At 40.2% G+C, this 17,530-nt stretch overlaps 1 protein-coding gene across 1 annotated transcript; it reads left to right on the forward strand.

Moving 5' to 3' along the window:
• The first annotated feature begins 14,239 nt into the window (after window positions 1-14,239).
• On the forward strand, window positions 14,240-17,475 carry LOC147760347 (uncharacterized). Its single transcript, XM_086994389.1, has 3 exons — window positions 14,240-14,501; window positions 15,115-15,558; window positions 15,870-17,475. The coding sequence occupies exons 1-3, from the start codon at window positions 14,344-14,346 to the stop codon at window positions 17,002-17,004; spliced, it is 1,737 nt and encodes a 578-aa protein (XP_086850515.1). The 5' UTR covers window positions 14,240-14,343; the 3' UTR covers window positions 17,005-17,475.
• Window positions 17,476-17,530: the final 55 nt, after the last annotated feature.

The raw sequence follows: 17,530 nt of genomic DNA on the forward strand, positions 1-17,530 counted from the left end.
GAATTAACTTTCGTGCACGCTCGGCCTCCGGTAATTAATTAGCTTTAGTAGGCGTGACAGACATTTAAGAAGCTTTAGTTGAGAATCCCCTTGAAGACATATTGACCCACAGTTAGTACGATAGTCTTTTGGCATGGTCTCTTAGACCCCATTTCCAGAGATTAGATCAATCTACTTTAGATCGACCTAACTCCCTGGGGGTTCACGCTAAATAGCTGTCAGCAGAGCTGACACGAATGTTAATTACCCCCTTACATATTGTAGTAGGCAGGACGGACATTTAAGCCGGATTATCTGACAGTAATCTAGTGAGACTCCCCGCGGGGACAGCTCGATCTAAAAGCTCTGGGAATACAGCCTTGGAGTCGATGCAAGTGCAAGTACACAGTACCGGCGTGACAGGAATAACACGGTTAACAGGTGCTAAGACGTGCTGTTATACCGGAAAAGCTACAGAATCAAAACAAGTTGGATCGTATTCATTGATAGGCCCTGCTCTGTACGTTCTTAGTAAGATGACTTCGAATGCTTTTATTTTCATTTGGTTTTGCATTGAGATAACGTTTGGTTTCACCTTTGACGTTGTAGAGCACGATGACGATCACAGCTGTTCACACCCCGGCGGTTTTAGCATTGAGTAGTCTTTGCTCTTTCAAATGTCGACTGCGGACTTGCCCCGGGTACTGAATGAACATATGAACAGTCTTGAGAAGCAAGAGCCCAAGATAGGAAAGGAGGGGCATAAAAAGACAAAACGTGTACCTGATAAAAGGAGTAGAGGTGGCGCGACTTTTGTAAAAAAAATCAAAAGTTTTCTCTCTGCTAATCCCACCAAAAAGATGGCACATTTTGATGAAATGCAATCCATACGGAGTTAGTTATAGCTCAATTTAAATTCAAGATCTGTGGCACCAATAGAAGGAGTTTTAACTGAAGAGAAAGGAAATATAATTGTCGACGCAGATGTAAACTTTCTAAAGTGTACCGTATTATTATGCAAAAGGTAATTTGCAAAGTCCCACGAGCGCCCTCATTCGTTCTCAACTCGTGACATCCCGATTCAGGGGCCAGGTCGTTGTCGTGATTGACTGACATGCCTCATCCGGGACGCGAACCCGTGACTTTGCGTTACCAAGGTTGATGACGCTTTGGATGTCTCATTTGCATCCATCCACGCTACCGACTGCGCCGTGACTGACCCGCCCACCCTCCATACGTGCGAGTTTCCTCTTATAGTAATCAATCGCAATTTTTAAAAAATTAATTCTGGCAAGAAAAGAATGACACGGTAGCTACTGTGACTCGAACCAGCGTCCGAACGTCTGCCTGTATGCAAGACAGCAGAGTTACCACGCAGCCACGACAGCTCCGTTGATACCGAGTGATCAGATGGAAACTTTCAACCTCCTCACGGAGAGCGCCAGATTGGGTGTGCATGTGCAGACCTGCTGGCGCAATCGATAATTCGGGTGCCGCATTTCAGCCCACGCAACCCCAGCCCCCGACATGAACGGTAAAGTTCATGATGTACACGAAGTCGTGTTTGACAACACGACTCGGAGCTCGGACTTTGTTTTATACTGACATTGATTTTGGCCTTGCCCATAATATTAAAGAATACAATGGGATCAGAGGCGGTTCACAGCAGGCGGGTTTTACTTTTAGCAAGACCATAAGAGGAGAAAAGAAATTTAAAAAATATATATATAATTTCAAGTATTTAATTATTGGTGCGATTACAGCCACAGGAATTTTGAGGAAAACATTTTTGGCAAATAAATCCGCCGAGAAGATTTTTTTTCTACCGAACACGGTTAACAGGTGCTATACCGGAAAAGCTACAGAATCAAAACAAGTTGGATCGTATTCATTGATAGGCCCTGCTCTGTACGTTCTTAGTAAGATGACTTCGAATGCTTTTATTTTCATTTGGTTTTGCATTGAGATAACGTTTGGTTTCACCTTTGACGTTGTAGAGCACGATGACGATCACAGCTGTTCACACCCCGGCAGTTTTAGCATTGAGTAGTCTTTGCTCTTTCCAATGTCGACTGCGGACTTGCCCCGGGTACTGAATGAACATATGAACAGTCTTGAGAAGCAAGAGCCCAAGATAGGAAAGGAGGGGCATAAAAAGACAAAACGTGTACCTGATAAAAGGAGTAGAGGTGGCGCGACTTTTGTAAAAAAAATCAAAAGTTTTCTCTCTGCTAATCCCACCAAAAAGATGGCACATTTTGATGTAATGCAATCCATACGGAGTTAGTTATAGCTCAATTTAAATTCAAGATCTGTGGCACCAATAGAAGGAGTTTTAACTGAAGAGCAAGGAAATATAACTGTCGACGCAGATGTAAACTTTCTAAAGTGTACCGTATTATTATGCAAAAGGTAATTTGCAAAGTCCCACGGGCGCCCTCATTCGTTCTCGTCTCGTGACATCCCGATTCAGGGGCCAGGTCGTTGTCGTGATTGACTGACATGCCTCATCCGGGACGCGAACCCGTGACTTTGCGTTACCAAGGTTGATGATGGTTTGGATGTCTCATTTGCATCCATCCACGCTACCGACTGCGCCGAGTTTCCTCTTATAGTAATCAATCGCAATTTTTAAAAAATTAATTCTGGCAAGAAAAGAATGACATGGTAGCTACTGTGACTCGAACCAGCGTCCGAGCGTCTGCCTGTATGCAAGACAGCAGTGTTACCACGCAGCCACGACAGCTCCGTTGATACCGAGTGATCAGATGGATACTTTCAACCTCCTCACGGAGAGCGCCAGATTGGGTGTGCATGTGCAGACCTGCTGGCGCAATCGATAATTCGGGTGCCGCATTTCAGCCCACGCAACCCCAGCCCCCGACATGAACGGTAAAGTTCATGATGTACACGAAGTCGTGTTTGACAACACGACTCGGAGCTAGGACTTTGTTTTATACTGACATTGATTTTGGCCTTGCCCATGATATTAAAGAATACAATGGGATCAGAGGCGGTTCACAGCAGGCGGGTTTTACTTTTAGCAAGACCATAAGAGGAGAAAAGAAATTTAAAAAATATATATATACTTTCAAGTATTTAATTATTGGTGCGATTACAGCCACAGGAATTTTGAGGAAAACAAATTTGGCAAATAAATCCGCCGAGGAGATTTTTTTTTCTACCGAACACGGTTAACAGGTGCTATGACGTGCTGTTATACCGGAAAAGCTACAGAATCAAAACAAGTTGGATCGTATTCATTGATAGGCCCTGCTCTGTACGTTCTTAGTAAGATGACTTCGAATGCTTTTATTTTCATTTGGTTTTGCATTGAGATAACGTTTGGTTTCACCTTTGACGTTGTAGAGCACAATGACGATCACAGCTGTTCACACCCCGGCAGTTTTAGCATTGAGTAGTCTTTGCTCTTTCCAATGTCGACTGCGGACTTGCCCCGGGTACTGAATGAACATATGAACAGTCTTGAGAAGCAAGAGCCCAAGATAGGAAAGGAGGGGCATAAAAAGACAAAACGTGTACCTGATAAAAGGAGTAGAGGTGGCGCGACTTTGGTAAAAAAAAAACAAAAGTTTTCTCTCTGCTAATCCCACCAAAAAGATGGCACATTTTGATGTAATGCAATCCATACGGAGTTAGTTATAGCTCAATTTAAATTCAAGATCTGTGGCACCAATAGAAGGAGTTTTAACTGAAGAGAAAGGAAATATAATTGTCGACGCAGATGTAAACTTTCTAAAGTGTACCTTGCATAAGCAAAAGGTAATTTGCAAAGTCCCACGGGCGCCCTCATTCGTTCTCGTCTCGTGACATCCCGATTCAGGGGCCAGGTCGTTGTCGTGATTGACTGACATGCCTCATCCGGGACGCGAACCCGTGACTTTGCGTTACCAAGGTTGATGACGCTTTGGATGTCTCATTTGCATCCATCCACGCTACCGACTGCGCCGTGACTGACCCGCCCACCCTCCATACGTGCGAGTTTCCTCTTATAGTAATCAATCGCAATTTTTAAAAAATTAATTCTGGCAAGAAAAGAATGACACGGTAGCTACTGTGACTCGAACCAGCGTCCGAGCGTCTGCCTGTATGCAAGACAGCAGAGTTACCACGCAGCCACGACAGCTCCGTTGATACCGAGTGATCAGATGGAAACTTTCAACCTCCTCACGGAGAGCGCCAGATTGGGTGTGCATGTGCAGACCTGCTGGCGCAATCGATAATTCGGGTGCCGCATTTCAGCCCACGCAACCCCAGCCCCCGACATGAACGGTAAAGTTCATGATGTACACGAAGTCGTGTTTGACAACACGACTCGGAGCTCGGACTTTGTTTTATACTGACATTGATTTTGGCCTTGCCCATAATATTAAAGAATACAATGGGATCAGAGGCGGTTCACAGCAGGCGGGTTTTACTTTTAGCAAGACCATAAGAGGAGAAAAGAAATTTAAAAAATATATATATAATTTCAAGTATTTAATTATTGGTGCGATTACAGCCACAGGAATTTTGAGGAAAACATTTTTGGCAAATAAATCCGCCGAGAAGATTTTTTTTCTACCGAACACGGTTAACAGGTGCTATACCGGAAAAGCTACAGAATCAAAACAAGTTGGATCGTATTCATTGATAGGCCCTGCTCTGTACGTTCTTAGTAAGATGACTTCGAATGCTTTTATTTTCATTTGGTTTTGCATTGAGATAACGTTTGGTTTCACCTTTGACGTTGTAGAGCACGATGACGATCACAGCTGTTCACACCCCGGCAGTTTTAGCATTGAGTAGTCTTTGCTCTTTCCAATGTCGACTGCGGACTTGCCCCGGGTACTGAATGAACATATGAACAGTCTTGAGAAGCAAGAGCCCAAGATAGGAAAGGAGGGGCATAAAAAGACAAAACGTGTACCTGATAAAAGGAGTAGAGGTGGCGCGACTTTTGTAAAAAAAATCAAAAGTTTTCTCTCTGCTAATCCCACCAAAAAGATGGCACATTTTGATGTAATGCAATCCATACGGAGTTAGTTATAGCTCAATTTAAATTCAAGATCTGTGGCACCAATAGAAGGAGTTTTAACTGAAGAGCAAGGAAATATAACTGTCGACGCAGATGTAAACTTTCTAAAGTGTACCGTATTATTATGCAAAAGGTAATTTGCAAAGTCCCACGGGCGCCCTCATTCGTTCTCGTCTCGTGACATCCCGATTCAGGGGCCAGGTCGTTGTCGTGATTGACTGACATGCCTCATCCGGGACGCGAACCCGTGACTTTGCGTTACCAAGGTTGATGATGGTTTGGATGTCTCATTTGCATCCATCCACGCTACCGACTGCGCCGAGTTTCCTCTTATAGTAATCAATCGCAATTTTTAAAAAATTAATTCTGGCAAGAAAAGAATGACATGGTAGCTACTGTGACTCGAACCAGCGTCCGAGCGTCTGCCTGTATGCAAGACAGCAGTGTTACCACGCAGCCACGACAGCTCCGTTGATACCGAGTGATCAGATGGATACTTTCAACCTCCTCACGGAGAGCGCCAGATTGGGTGTGCATGTGCAGACCTGCTGGCGCAATCGATAATTCGGGTGCCGCATTTCAGCCCACGCAACCCCAGCCCCCGACATGAACGGTAAAGTTCATGATGTACACGAAGTCGTGTTTGACAACACGACTCGGAGCTAGGACTTTGTTTTATACTGACATTGATTTTGGCCTTGCCCATGATATTAAAGAATACAATGGGATCAGAGGCGGTTCACAGCAGGCGGGTTTTACTTTTAGCAAGACCATAAGAGGAGAAAAGAAATTTAAAAAATATATATATACTTTCAAGTATTTAATTATTGGTGCGATTACAGCCACAGGAATTTTGAGGAAAACATTTTTGGCAAATAAATCCGCCGAGAAGATTTTTTTTCTACCGAACACGGTTAACAGGTGCTATACCGGAAAAGCTACAGAATCAAAACAAGTTGGATCGTATTCATTGATAGGCCCTGCTCTGTACGTTCTTAGTAAGATGACTTCGAATGCTTTTATTTTCATTTGGTTTTGCATTGAGATAACGTTTGGTTTCACCTTTGACGTTGTAGAGCACGATGACGATCACAGCTGTTCACACCCCGGCAGTTTTAGCATTGAGTAGTCTTTGCTCTTTCCAATGTCGACTGCGGACTTGCCCCGGGTACTGAATGAACATATGAACAGTCTTGAGAAGCAAGAGCCCAAGATAGGAAAGGAGGGGCATAAAAAGACAAAACGTGTACCTGATAAAAGGAGTAGAGGTGGCGCGACTTTGGTAAAAAAAAAACAAAAGTTTTCTCTCTGCTAATCCCACCAAAAAGATGGCACATTTTGATGTAATGCAATCCATACGGAGTTAGTTATAGCTCAATTTAAATTCAAGATCTGTGGCACCAATAGAAGGAGTTTTAACTGAAGAGAAAGGAAATATAATTGTCGACGCAGATGTAAACTTTCTAAAGTGTACCTTGCATAAGCAAAAGGTAATTTGCAAAGTCCCACGGGCGCCCTCATTCGTTCTCGTCTCGTGACATCCCGATTCAGGGGCCAGGGGCCGTATTCTCGAAAGGTTGTAACTTACAAATTCTTGTAACTTTTCACGTAAGTCCGATCGTTCACGTAAGTTGGTATTCTCGAAGGTTTGTAAGTTACAAACTCTTGTAAATATGCACGTAAATCTACAACTGCCTCCGACCTGTTGTAAGTCGCTCCGAAAAGTTGTACGCATGCGCATTTGGTGAAAAGTCGGGGAGAAAGTGTTGTCTGCTGAAATTTTATACTCGTGTTTATTGTTGGATATTTTTGACAGCAAGTAAAATTATTAAACCTTGGATGTATTATTATCAGCGAGATAGGTTAGCCTTTCGGATATTTCAGGTTAGTTGCCTACAGTTAACGATTTAGATGAGAATAATACTTTTCTGTCGATCGCGCAATGGCAACATGGCAGTTTGGCAGGGTGTCCGAATTTTTAAATTAAAACGAAAACTTATATTTTTTAAAGAAAGAAGAAGAACTATTAATGCTGCAAGAAAGCCAAGTTAATGAGCTTTTTGGCGATATAAAGCACTTTATTTGTTACTCAAAATTAATAAATTGATCCGCGGCTGAATTTCAGATTTTGAATCTTCCGACTTTTTTAGGATGAAGATACATGTTTAGTCAGTGAATTAATTAAAATTATACCAAAACACCAAGTTTAATAGATGTGGTTTTGTTCGGAAGAAAATTGGCTTTCAACTGATGTATAAAGTTTGATGTTATCATGTTGTTTTCCAAAAATCCTGTGGTGTTTTTTCGTGAAGGTGTATCTAAAAATCGCCATTTTTATCGGCATTTCTATGACTCAGGTTCTTATGCCTCCTTTCCATACATGTGCTGGAGAAAATATATGTGTCGTACAAAACTAAAAAGCCCGTTTCAAATGCTTTAAAATGATATGCTATACACTATGTATCAAAAAAGTATCGAGAACATGCCAAAGGAATAAAGGCGTGTAGAAAAAAAATTGCAAATGTTGACCCCCTTTCCGGCGACGTGGTGACCTCGATCAGCTGATGGCTATATTTGGAACTGTATATAATTTTCATTAAAAGTATTCTATAGACTACAGGGAGTTGTAAATAATAATGGAATGGCAACATTCAGTGACGATTATAACTACTTATCATCTTCTATCGAATAATTGTAGGCATTCAACCAGTATTTTAGCTTATTTTATAGACTAGGTTTATCAAGTTCAATGAAGGAAATTCCAATTCAAATAATGAGGTATTCATCATTGAAGGAAAAAGAATGACTAAAACTATTTGAAATACCCAAATAGACTTCCTATTTATGCGTGGTCTTGTAACAGGTTGTACATGTACATTTAGGCATTTTTTATAGTATTTATAATATTTTTACAAGTTACATAACATTATCCTCATTACAAAGTTCCAGATTAAATTCTTATTTAGATTAAACCGACACTTGATTTGGTTGCACTCTGTCATGAAAATTACAGCTTTTTTTTCTTCTGTTTCATTTTGAATTTGATTTTGCACTGCAAAATATATTTCTTTAATTTATTTAGTACTATCTGTTTGGTCCACTCTAAGGCTGAGTCGAAATAAACCAGAATACACCCTAATTAAATCTTTTTCTCAGAGGAATCACTGTATTTCATTATTAGACTTCTTCATGAACTAAAAATTTTCAATTTTCTTATGATAATAATGAATGTACAACGATTTATTTATTTCATCTCAATAAAAACAATAATAATAACTTCTTGGAAATTTTGATGGCTTTTAAGTGTTGTTGTGGTGACCTTGTTCAGCTGATGCCTGCATTTGAAAGTATATTTGATTTCTTCATTTTGATGGGGAAAGGGGACTGATAAAAGTGGAAATTCAGTGATATTTCTTACTACGTAAGTTATGTTTTTGGAAGATTTCTGCTATTAAAACACTTTTTAGCTTATTTTAAAAGGTAAATTAAGTAATTTTGTAATTAGAATAGTGAATTCAACTTGGGAATTTGCTTCAGCTGTAACTAGTGTACTGTAGTTTGTAGCAAAACAGATTTTACATGTTAAAAGAATTTAAGACCAATAATAAGTCAGTTAAACTTATTTATTTATGTTAGGTGTTGAAACATTTAAAAAAACTAGTTAAATTATATGTCCAAATAGGGTGATCTCCCTTTCTGTATATTACTGTGAACATCCAGGTAAAAAAAAAAAATTCAACGGCTATTGATCTTGTATGTAGGGCCTACATGTGTTTAAAATATTTGCAAATACTTTGATAGGTTTAATGAATAAATTACACATTTATTAATTGCATGGGCCGAATGGAAATGATACTCATTAATTTAAACTGCAAATGTGTAAAGAAAAAAAACAATACATATACTTATTCCAAGCTCGGAACTCTCCTCTCTTATGAGGCGAGAAAATATATAATGGGCCAAGTGCCCTCAAAAAAAGGTCAATAATTCTTATAGATCACAATAAATGAAATGATGTGTGTTTTGACAGTCTATGTATTCGTCCTTAAAGGTTATTTCAAGGGACACATTTATCTTTTAGAGTATCTTTTCATGTTTTACTCTTTATTTTTATGTAGGTCAAAGTGGGGATTCCTGGCGGGATTCCCTGAGCGGGAATTCCCCCTTAAAGCGCTTCGACATGGGTGGAAAACCCCCCAAATTTGATTGAAATTGAAAATTAAAGATCGATAACAACTCATTGAATTATGTTGGAAAACACTTCAACTACTAAAATCAACGAACTGTTGTTGGTGTCACAGTGTTAAATAAATTTTTTTTTGGAAAAACAAATGGTCAAATAGTGTCAAAAAATAATGTAAATATTACCCAATCAAGAGCCGATCAGTCATAGGGAAGATCAATATTGATTGGTGCCGATAATTTCCCGGGTATCTATGGGTATATAAACGAGCAGACGCCAAAAATCACTCATTGCAGCTATATTTCTCGTGAGAGATGGCAGCTTATCTTTTTTTCGATGTTGAAAAAGTCCAGGCACCCCGCGTGTACAGGAAGAGGATTGACCAGCTTGGCCGATTCACGGATGCTGAAACGGTATCCAGGTATCGGCTAAGCAAGGAAGAGATCCGGAGGCTGGTGAGGGTGTTAGAGCCGGCGCTTGTTAGATCCACCAACAGGTCGCACGCTCTGACCCCAACCCAGCAGGTGCTGGTGGCTCTGAGGTTCCTCGCGACTGGGAGTTTTCAGTCAGTCGTAGGGGACATTCATGGTGTCAGCCAACCCTCAGCCTCAAGGGCAATCCGTGCGGTGGTGGAAGCCATTTGTGCTTCTGACGACCACTCTCTGTCTGTTCACTTTCCAAGTGAACAGGCCGAGGTGCGCAGAACACAAAATGAATTCCATTCCATCGCCGGATTCCCGCGAGTGCTGGGGTGTGTGGATGGCACCATGATTGCCATTAAATCCCCTACGGCTGACGTTGAAAACGCCTACGTCTGCCGCAAAGGCTTCCATGCCATAAATGTCCAGGCTATCTGTAATGCTCAACTTATGTAAGTACATATTTTTCTCTTATCATTTATTTTTAACAGTCCAAGGCCAATATATATAATTATATATCTGTCATGATATCGTCAAAATGTAAACACACGTAATTGGGTCACGTGTAGCAATCACAACTACTGCAATTGTGTTGGTTGTTCCTTCCAGTCAGGTTTATTGAATAATGGTTGAGAAAAAAGGAAAAACTTCCATTTCTGTAAAAAAAAAAAAAAAAAAAAAAAAAAAAAAAAAAAAAAAAAAAAAAAAATCCCCCAAATTGACAGTAGAAATCATTTTAATTTTCAATATTTTTTTTACGCTTTGAAATATACAGCAATTTAAATTAATTAAATACCATTGTAAAATATTATTTCATTAAAATCAGATTTTGTTTATTTTATTTATTAATTTTTTTTTAAAGATTTACTGATGTAGTGTGCAGATGGCCGGGGAGCACCCACGACAGCTTCATCTTTACCAACAGTGGGATTGGCCAGCATTTTGAAGGTATGGACGCAGAGGATATTCCAGGATTCCTCCTGGGGGATTCTGGTTATCCTCTGCGCCCATATCTCATGACTCCCAAAGCCAACCCTCTAACAGGCCCTGAAACTAGATACAACAGGGCACATATTTCAACAAGAAACAGCATCGAGAGGGCCCTTGGTGTTTTAAAGAGCAGGTGGAGGTAATTATTATTTTTAAATACTTTTATATCATAAACTTGCAAAACATATGTATATTTTTTCCAAATAACTTTTCTGGCATCAGCATTTGCTTTCTGGATTAAGCAAATTTCTTGTTTTATTTTTCCAGGTGTCTGGACAGATCAGGGGGCAGCCTACAGTACTACCCAGATGTGGCCAGTAACATCATCATGGCCTGTTTCAGGTTGCATAACCTGTGCATTCGTGCTGGACTCCCATTACCAGGGGATGTCCAGCAGTTGGAGCCTGATGAGCTGCTCCCCCTCCTTGGCAATGACCGTCCAGATGGGTTCAGAGCCAGGGAGCAACTCATCATGCACAAGTTTTCATAATTTTTTTTGGTATGGGCATAGGGCACCGTCCTATTCCCAGGCCCTTTTCAGGGCCACCCTCATTTTCACAGAAGAGCTAATACAATAATGTTATGCATTTTTTATTTTTTTGCAGAAGTTAATATGGCATTACTAAATTGCATATTTAAACTCAAACCAAATAATTCTCTAATAATAATAGTAATAATGATAATAAGGTTTATATCCAGAGCCAAGTGACGAATAAAACATTTTTGACTTGTTTCATGCATTTATTCATGATAGTTTGAGGCTGGAATAAAGGAATGGCTCGTCATTATTCAGGTCAAACGTCACTTCCGGAAAGTTACGTGAAAAGTTACAAGAGTTTGTAAGTCCGAGACTTACAAGAGTTTTGAGAATACCGTGTAAGTCAAAGTTACAAATTCACGTAAATAGTTACAAATTGTTGTAAGTTACAAAGTTTTGAGAATACGGCCCCAGGTCGTTGTCGTGATTGACTGACATGCCTCATCCGGGACGCGAACCCGTGACTTTGCGTTACCAAGGTTGATGACGCTTTGGATGTCTCATTTGCATCCATCCACGCTACCGACTGCGCCGTGACTGACCCGCCCACCCTCCATACGTGCGAGTTTCCTCTTATAGTAATCAATCGCAATTTTTAAAAAATTAATTCTGGCAAGAAAAGAATGACACGGTAGCTACTGTGACTCGAACCAGCGTCCGAGCGTCTGCCTGTATGCAAGACAGCAGAGTTACCACGCAGCCACGACAGCTCCGTTGATACCGAGTGATCAGATGGAAACTTTCAACCTCCTCACGGAGAGCGCCAGATTGGGTGTGCATGTGCAGACCTGCTGGCGCAATCGATAATTCGGGGGCCGCATTTCAGCCCACGCAACCCCAGCCCCCGACATGAACGGTAAAGTTCATGATGTACACGCAGTCGTGTTTGACAACACGACTCGGAGCTCGGACTTTGTTTTATACTGACATTGATTTTGGCCTTGCCCATAATATTAAAGAATACAATGGGATCAGAGGCGGTTCACAGCAGGCGGGTTTTACTTTTAGCAAGACCATAAGAGGAGAAAAGAAATTTAAAAAATATATATATATACTTTCAAGTATTTAATTATTGGTGCGATTACAGCCACAGGAATTTTGAGGAAAACATTTTTGGCAAATAAATCCGCCGAGAAGATTTTTTTTCTACCGAACACGGTTAACAGGTGCTATACCGGAAAAGCTACAGAATCAAAACAAGTTGGATCGTATTCATTGATAGGCCCTGCTCTGTACGTTCTTAGTAAGATGACTTCGAATGCTTTTATTTTCATTTGGTTTTGCATTGAGATAACGTTTGGTTTCACCTTTGACGTTGTAGAGCACGATGACGATCACAGCTGTTCACACCCCGGCAGTTTTAGCATTGAGTAGTCTTTGCTCTTTCCAATGTCGACTGCGGACTTGCCCCGGGTACTGAATGAACATACATGTATGAACAGTCTTGAGAAGCAAGAGCCCAAGATAGGAAAGGAGGGGCATAAAAAGACAAAACGTGTACCTGATAAAAGGAGTAGAGGTGGCGCGACTTTTGTAAAAAAAATCAAAAGTTTTCTCTCTGCTAATCCCACCAAAAAGATGGCACATTTTGATGTAATGCAATCCATACGGAGTTAGTTATAGCTCAATTTAAATTCAAGATCTGTGGCACCAATAGAAGGAGTTTTAACTGAAGAGCAAGGAAATATAACTGTCGACGCAGATGTAAACTTTCTAAAGTGTACCGTATTATTATGCAAAAGGTAATTTGCAAAGTCCCACGGGCGCCCTCATTCGTTCTCGTCTCGTGACATCCCGATTCAGGGGCCAGGTCGTTGTCGTGATTGACTGACATGCCTAATCCGGGACGCGAACCCGTGACTTTGCGTTACCAAGGTTGATGACGCTTTGGATGTCTCATTTGCATCCATCCACGCTACCGACTGCGCCGTGACTGACCCGCCCACCCTCCATACGTGCGAGTTTCCTCTTATAGTAATCAATCGCAATTTTTAAAAAATTAATTCTGGCAAGAAAAGAATGACATGGTAGCTACTGTGACTCGAACCAGCGTCCGAGCGTCTGCCTGTATGCAAGACAGCAGAGTTACCACGCAGCCACGACAGCTCCGTTGATACCGAGTGATCAGATGGAAACTTTCAACCTCCTCACGGAGAGCGCCAGATTGGGTGTGCATGTGCAGACCTGCTGGCGCAATCGATAATACGGGTGCCGCATTTCAGCCCACGCAACCCCAGCCCCCGACATGAACGGTAAAGTTCATGATGTATAACGAAGTCGTGTTTGACAACACGACTCGGAGCTCGGACTTTGTTTTATACTGATATTGATTTTGGCCTTGCCCATGATATTAAAGAATACAATGGGATCAGAGGCGGTTCACAGCAGGCGGGTTTTACTTTTAGCAAGACCATAAGAGGAGAAAAGGAATTAAAATATATATATATATATATATAATTTCAAGTATTTAATTATTGGTGCGTTTACAGCCACAGGAATTTTGAGGAAAACATATTTGGCAAATAAATCCGCCGAGGAGATTTTTTTTTCTACCGAACACGGTTAACAGGTGCTATACCGGAAAAGCTACAGAATCAAAACAAGTTGGATCGTATTCATTGATAGGCCCTGCTCTGTACGTTCTTAGTAAGATGACTTCGAATGCTTTTATTTTCATTTGGTTTTGCATTGAGATAACGTTTGGTTTCACCTTTGACGTTGTAGAGCACGATGACGATCACAGCTGTTCACACCCCGGCAGTTTTAGCATTGAGTAGTCTTTGCTCTTTCCAGTGTCGACTGCGGACTTGCCCCGGGTACTGAATGAACATATGAACAGTCTTAAGAAGCAAGAGCCCAAGATAGGAAAGGAAGGGCATAAAAAGGCAAAACGTGTACCTGATAAAAGGAGTAGAGGTGGCGCGACTTTTGTAAAAAAAAATCAAAAGTTTTCTCTCTGCTAATCCCACCAAAAAGATGGCACATTTTGATGAAATGCAATCCATACGGAGTTAGTTATAGCTCAATTTAAATTCAAGATCTGTGGCACCAATAGAAGGAGTTTTAACTGAAGAGAAAGGAAATATAATAACGACGAGCGCGCTATACGTCACATGCAGTACGGTACTGCGCATGCGCTAAGATTTTACCCTTGGAGGGGCAACAAGCGGACATTTTGTTTAGAAGCAGTGTGAAAATGAGTGAAAGCCATACGGTGATTTTATCAGAAGAAGATGTCCCAGGGGCAAAACTACCAACTCCAAATGTGGAGGAGCATACGAACGTTGTTTTAAAACGATGGTTGGCCTGCCGTGGACTTAGAGTGAGCGGGAAAAGAGCAGAATTGATAGCAAGGTACTGTACACGTGAACTACGTAAGATAATGATAATCTTTGTTGCAAAAACAAAATTAAATTAGCAAATAACTTCTCAAACTATATTATACGAATGTAGATACATAGATTAAACTAGCAACAGTATTCGAACGTGATGACAATAAACAAAAAACTTACAGTGCACGGTAGTGGGGAGCGGTGTACGGTAGGCTGGGAGCATATACTACCGAAGTAATACACGAAATTTAAAGTAACATGGCAGCATGCTTGTGTTGTTCAAAGTATGATATAAGAGTTGCTTAAGTTGATACCTTATATTATTTCCAAGGTTGCCCAGTGCATGTCAACTAAATTTTGTAGCAGTTGATCCCCTTGCTCCAACATGTTTTTTTTTTTTTTTAATTATAAGTTGTTCTAGCACAGTGGCTATGTTATTACAATCCCAAGGAAAAACTTCAGTTAAAGTTAAGGATAAAAGCATCATAAGCACAATAAGCTATCTGATCAAGGATATTTTACTCCAGTTATGTTGATTATGACATGATATCTCTTTTGTCTTGACCTGAAAGCAACATGTCATATGTCTTAACAAGTGAAAATGTTATAATACAGTTTTTTTTTTTAACTTGCAGATGCAAAAATTGTATAGCTGCTGGCAAGGCTGGAGAAATTGATGTGAGTGTGGATCAGGGGAAATGGTACCAGAGAAAACTACGTGAACAAAACATTGAAAATGAAGATCCATCATCACAGCAAGAAAACTCCAGAAGTTGGTCTGGGCTTGTACCTGAAGCCGTACCACAAGTTTTTAACTATGGCAATATTTACCAGTGTCTGGTTGAGTCGTTACCAAGTTTTGACACCACAGAGAAACCTTTGCGTCGTGGATCACAGTATGTGCAGTCTGGTTATGTAGGGCAGATTTATTATAAGAGAGACTCCTCCACAGTATACTTCAAAGGAGTTGTTCTTGCATCTATGCGTAATGAGAAGTACACAGTGACTGTTACATTGTCTGTTAATAGTGGTGCAGTGAAGGCTGCAAGTTGCCACTGCAAGGCATCTTCTTTGAACAGGTAATTAAAAACAGTAATAGGTTTTCAGAGAGTTTATAAACCTTAAACTTTTTTTTAACTATTTCAGTTTTATTGTTTTTTGGTACATAAATTAATTGGTCATCTTATTTTCATATAAACTTCATCATTTTACATAAATATTTTTTTCGAATACGTTTTTTATCCTTTTTTGTTCAGTTGTCCGTTAAATACATGAATTGACAGTTTTTTTTTTTTTTGTATTTCCACATCTTAATAGTTTTATTTGCACCAGTTTCAGATTTATATTTTGTGTTTATATGAAATGAACAAATGATTTTTATTGTTATTAGGTGTAGTCATGTAGCTGCGCTTCTGATATTCCTGCATGAGAAACCTTCTTGCACTAGTCTACCATGTGCATGGAAGAAAGGTTCTAAGAGGAGGAACCCTTCAGCCCTACATGAAGCCAGTTACACCTCCTACAAGGTAGTAAGGAATGATGTTATCAATTTTGACCCGCGTCCACCTGGAAGCAAAGTAAGCCGTGAAGATCTCAATGCATTCAAGTCCAGTTTGTCATTTGCTAATGCTAACACCGGCACAGTTAGCATGTGGGAAACCCTTCTTACCTATCAATATTTGGATTATGAGCTCTCCTCTGAAAGGTTGTTGACTTTGAAAGACTTGAAACTTATTCTGCTGCATGATCTTACACCGGAAGGTTGCTGGCCAGTAATGATTGAAGGCACTAAATCACAGGCAGATTGTGCAGGATGGTTTCAAGAGAGGTCCCGCAGAATAACAGCATCAGTGGCACATGAAGCAGTGAAGATATGGAAGGCCATCAGTGAGCAGGGAGTCACTGATGGCATACGCCAGAGAGTATTGAAGTTACTCAGAAAACACATTTGGGGCTTAGATGCCGTCAGCACATACTATATGCAACATGGGTCTTCCATGGAAAAACAGGCACGGGAAGACTATGCCAGTATTAGCAATGCAAAGGTCAGTGAGTCTGGCCTTTGGGTTGACCCAGCAGTGCCAGAACTTGCCTGTTCTCCAGACGGACTTGTTTTTGATACTTCATCAGATGACCCTGACGGACTGTTGGAAATTAAAGTTTTGAAGGTGTTTCAGAAGTCTGCCCCAGAAGATGTAGCAGCCCAGTATGCAAATGGTAGTATAAGCACAAAGGATCTTGCTGGCCAATGCTTCACTATTAATGATAAGGGTGAGATAAAGCTCAGAGAAAGTCATGCATATTATTATCAGATTCAATTTCAAATGGGAATCACTGGAAGAGAATGGTGTGACTTTGTACTCTGGTCACCTAAGGGTCAACCTAATGTTCAGAGAATTTGGAGAGACAATGCTTTTGTAAAAGATATGTTTAAGTCTTGTAGAAATCTTTGGAAGTCAGCTTTTGCCTACGAGATATTTGAAATGAGAGCACCTCGAGGGCTGAAACCATTCATAGTGGTTTAGTGTATTGAAAGAATGTGTGTTAAGTGTATTCTAAAAATGTGTACTGTTGAAATGAGTACTGGTAGTAAACCATCCTTAGATCTTTGTAAATAATATGCTTTCAGTCCCAGGATACAAACTGATTTAATGGCAAAATAAGGGATGAAATATGTATTTATAGTTGCATTCAGGTAGAGCAAGTGTTACCCTAGCATTTAAAAAATTCTTTATATAAAATGCAAAAGTCTTTAGGTTTTTTTCTTTTTTTTTTTCAATATATTCATCAAATCCGACTAAAATATTAAAATATTTGGAGGGGGAGGGAGACTCGTTTACAATTATTTAATATATGTCATCTAGAACAAACAAACCAAGTTACATGAATGTCCAAATTTAATAATTCATGAAGAATTCAGGAATGTTGAATGCCAGGTAGAAATATCTTCCATACACATATGTGATATTTTAACCCTTTTATGCATAATGAATTCCTTGGTGGTCATTGTCTGGATGGTATTTTAATTTTTTGGTACTGTACATCTGTATG

Source organism: Lingula anatina, chromosome 8 (genome assembly GCF_051362555.1).
Source record: "Lingula anatina isolate TDL-2025a chromosome 8, LinAna3.0, whole genome shotgun sequence".
Classification (NCBI taxonomy): Eukaryota; Metazoa; Brachiopoda; class Lingulata; order Lingulida; family Lingulidae; genus Lingula; species Lingula anatina.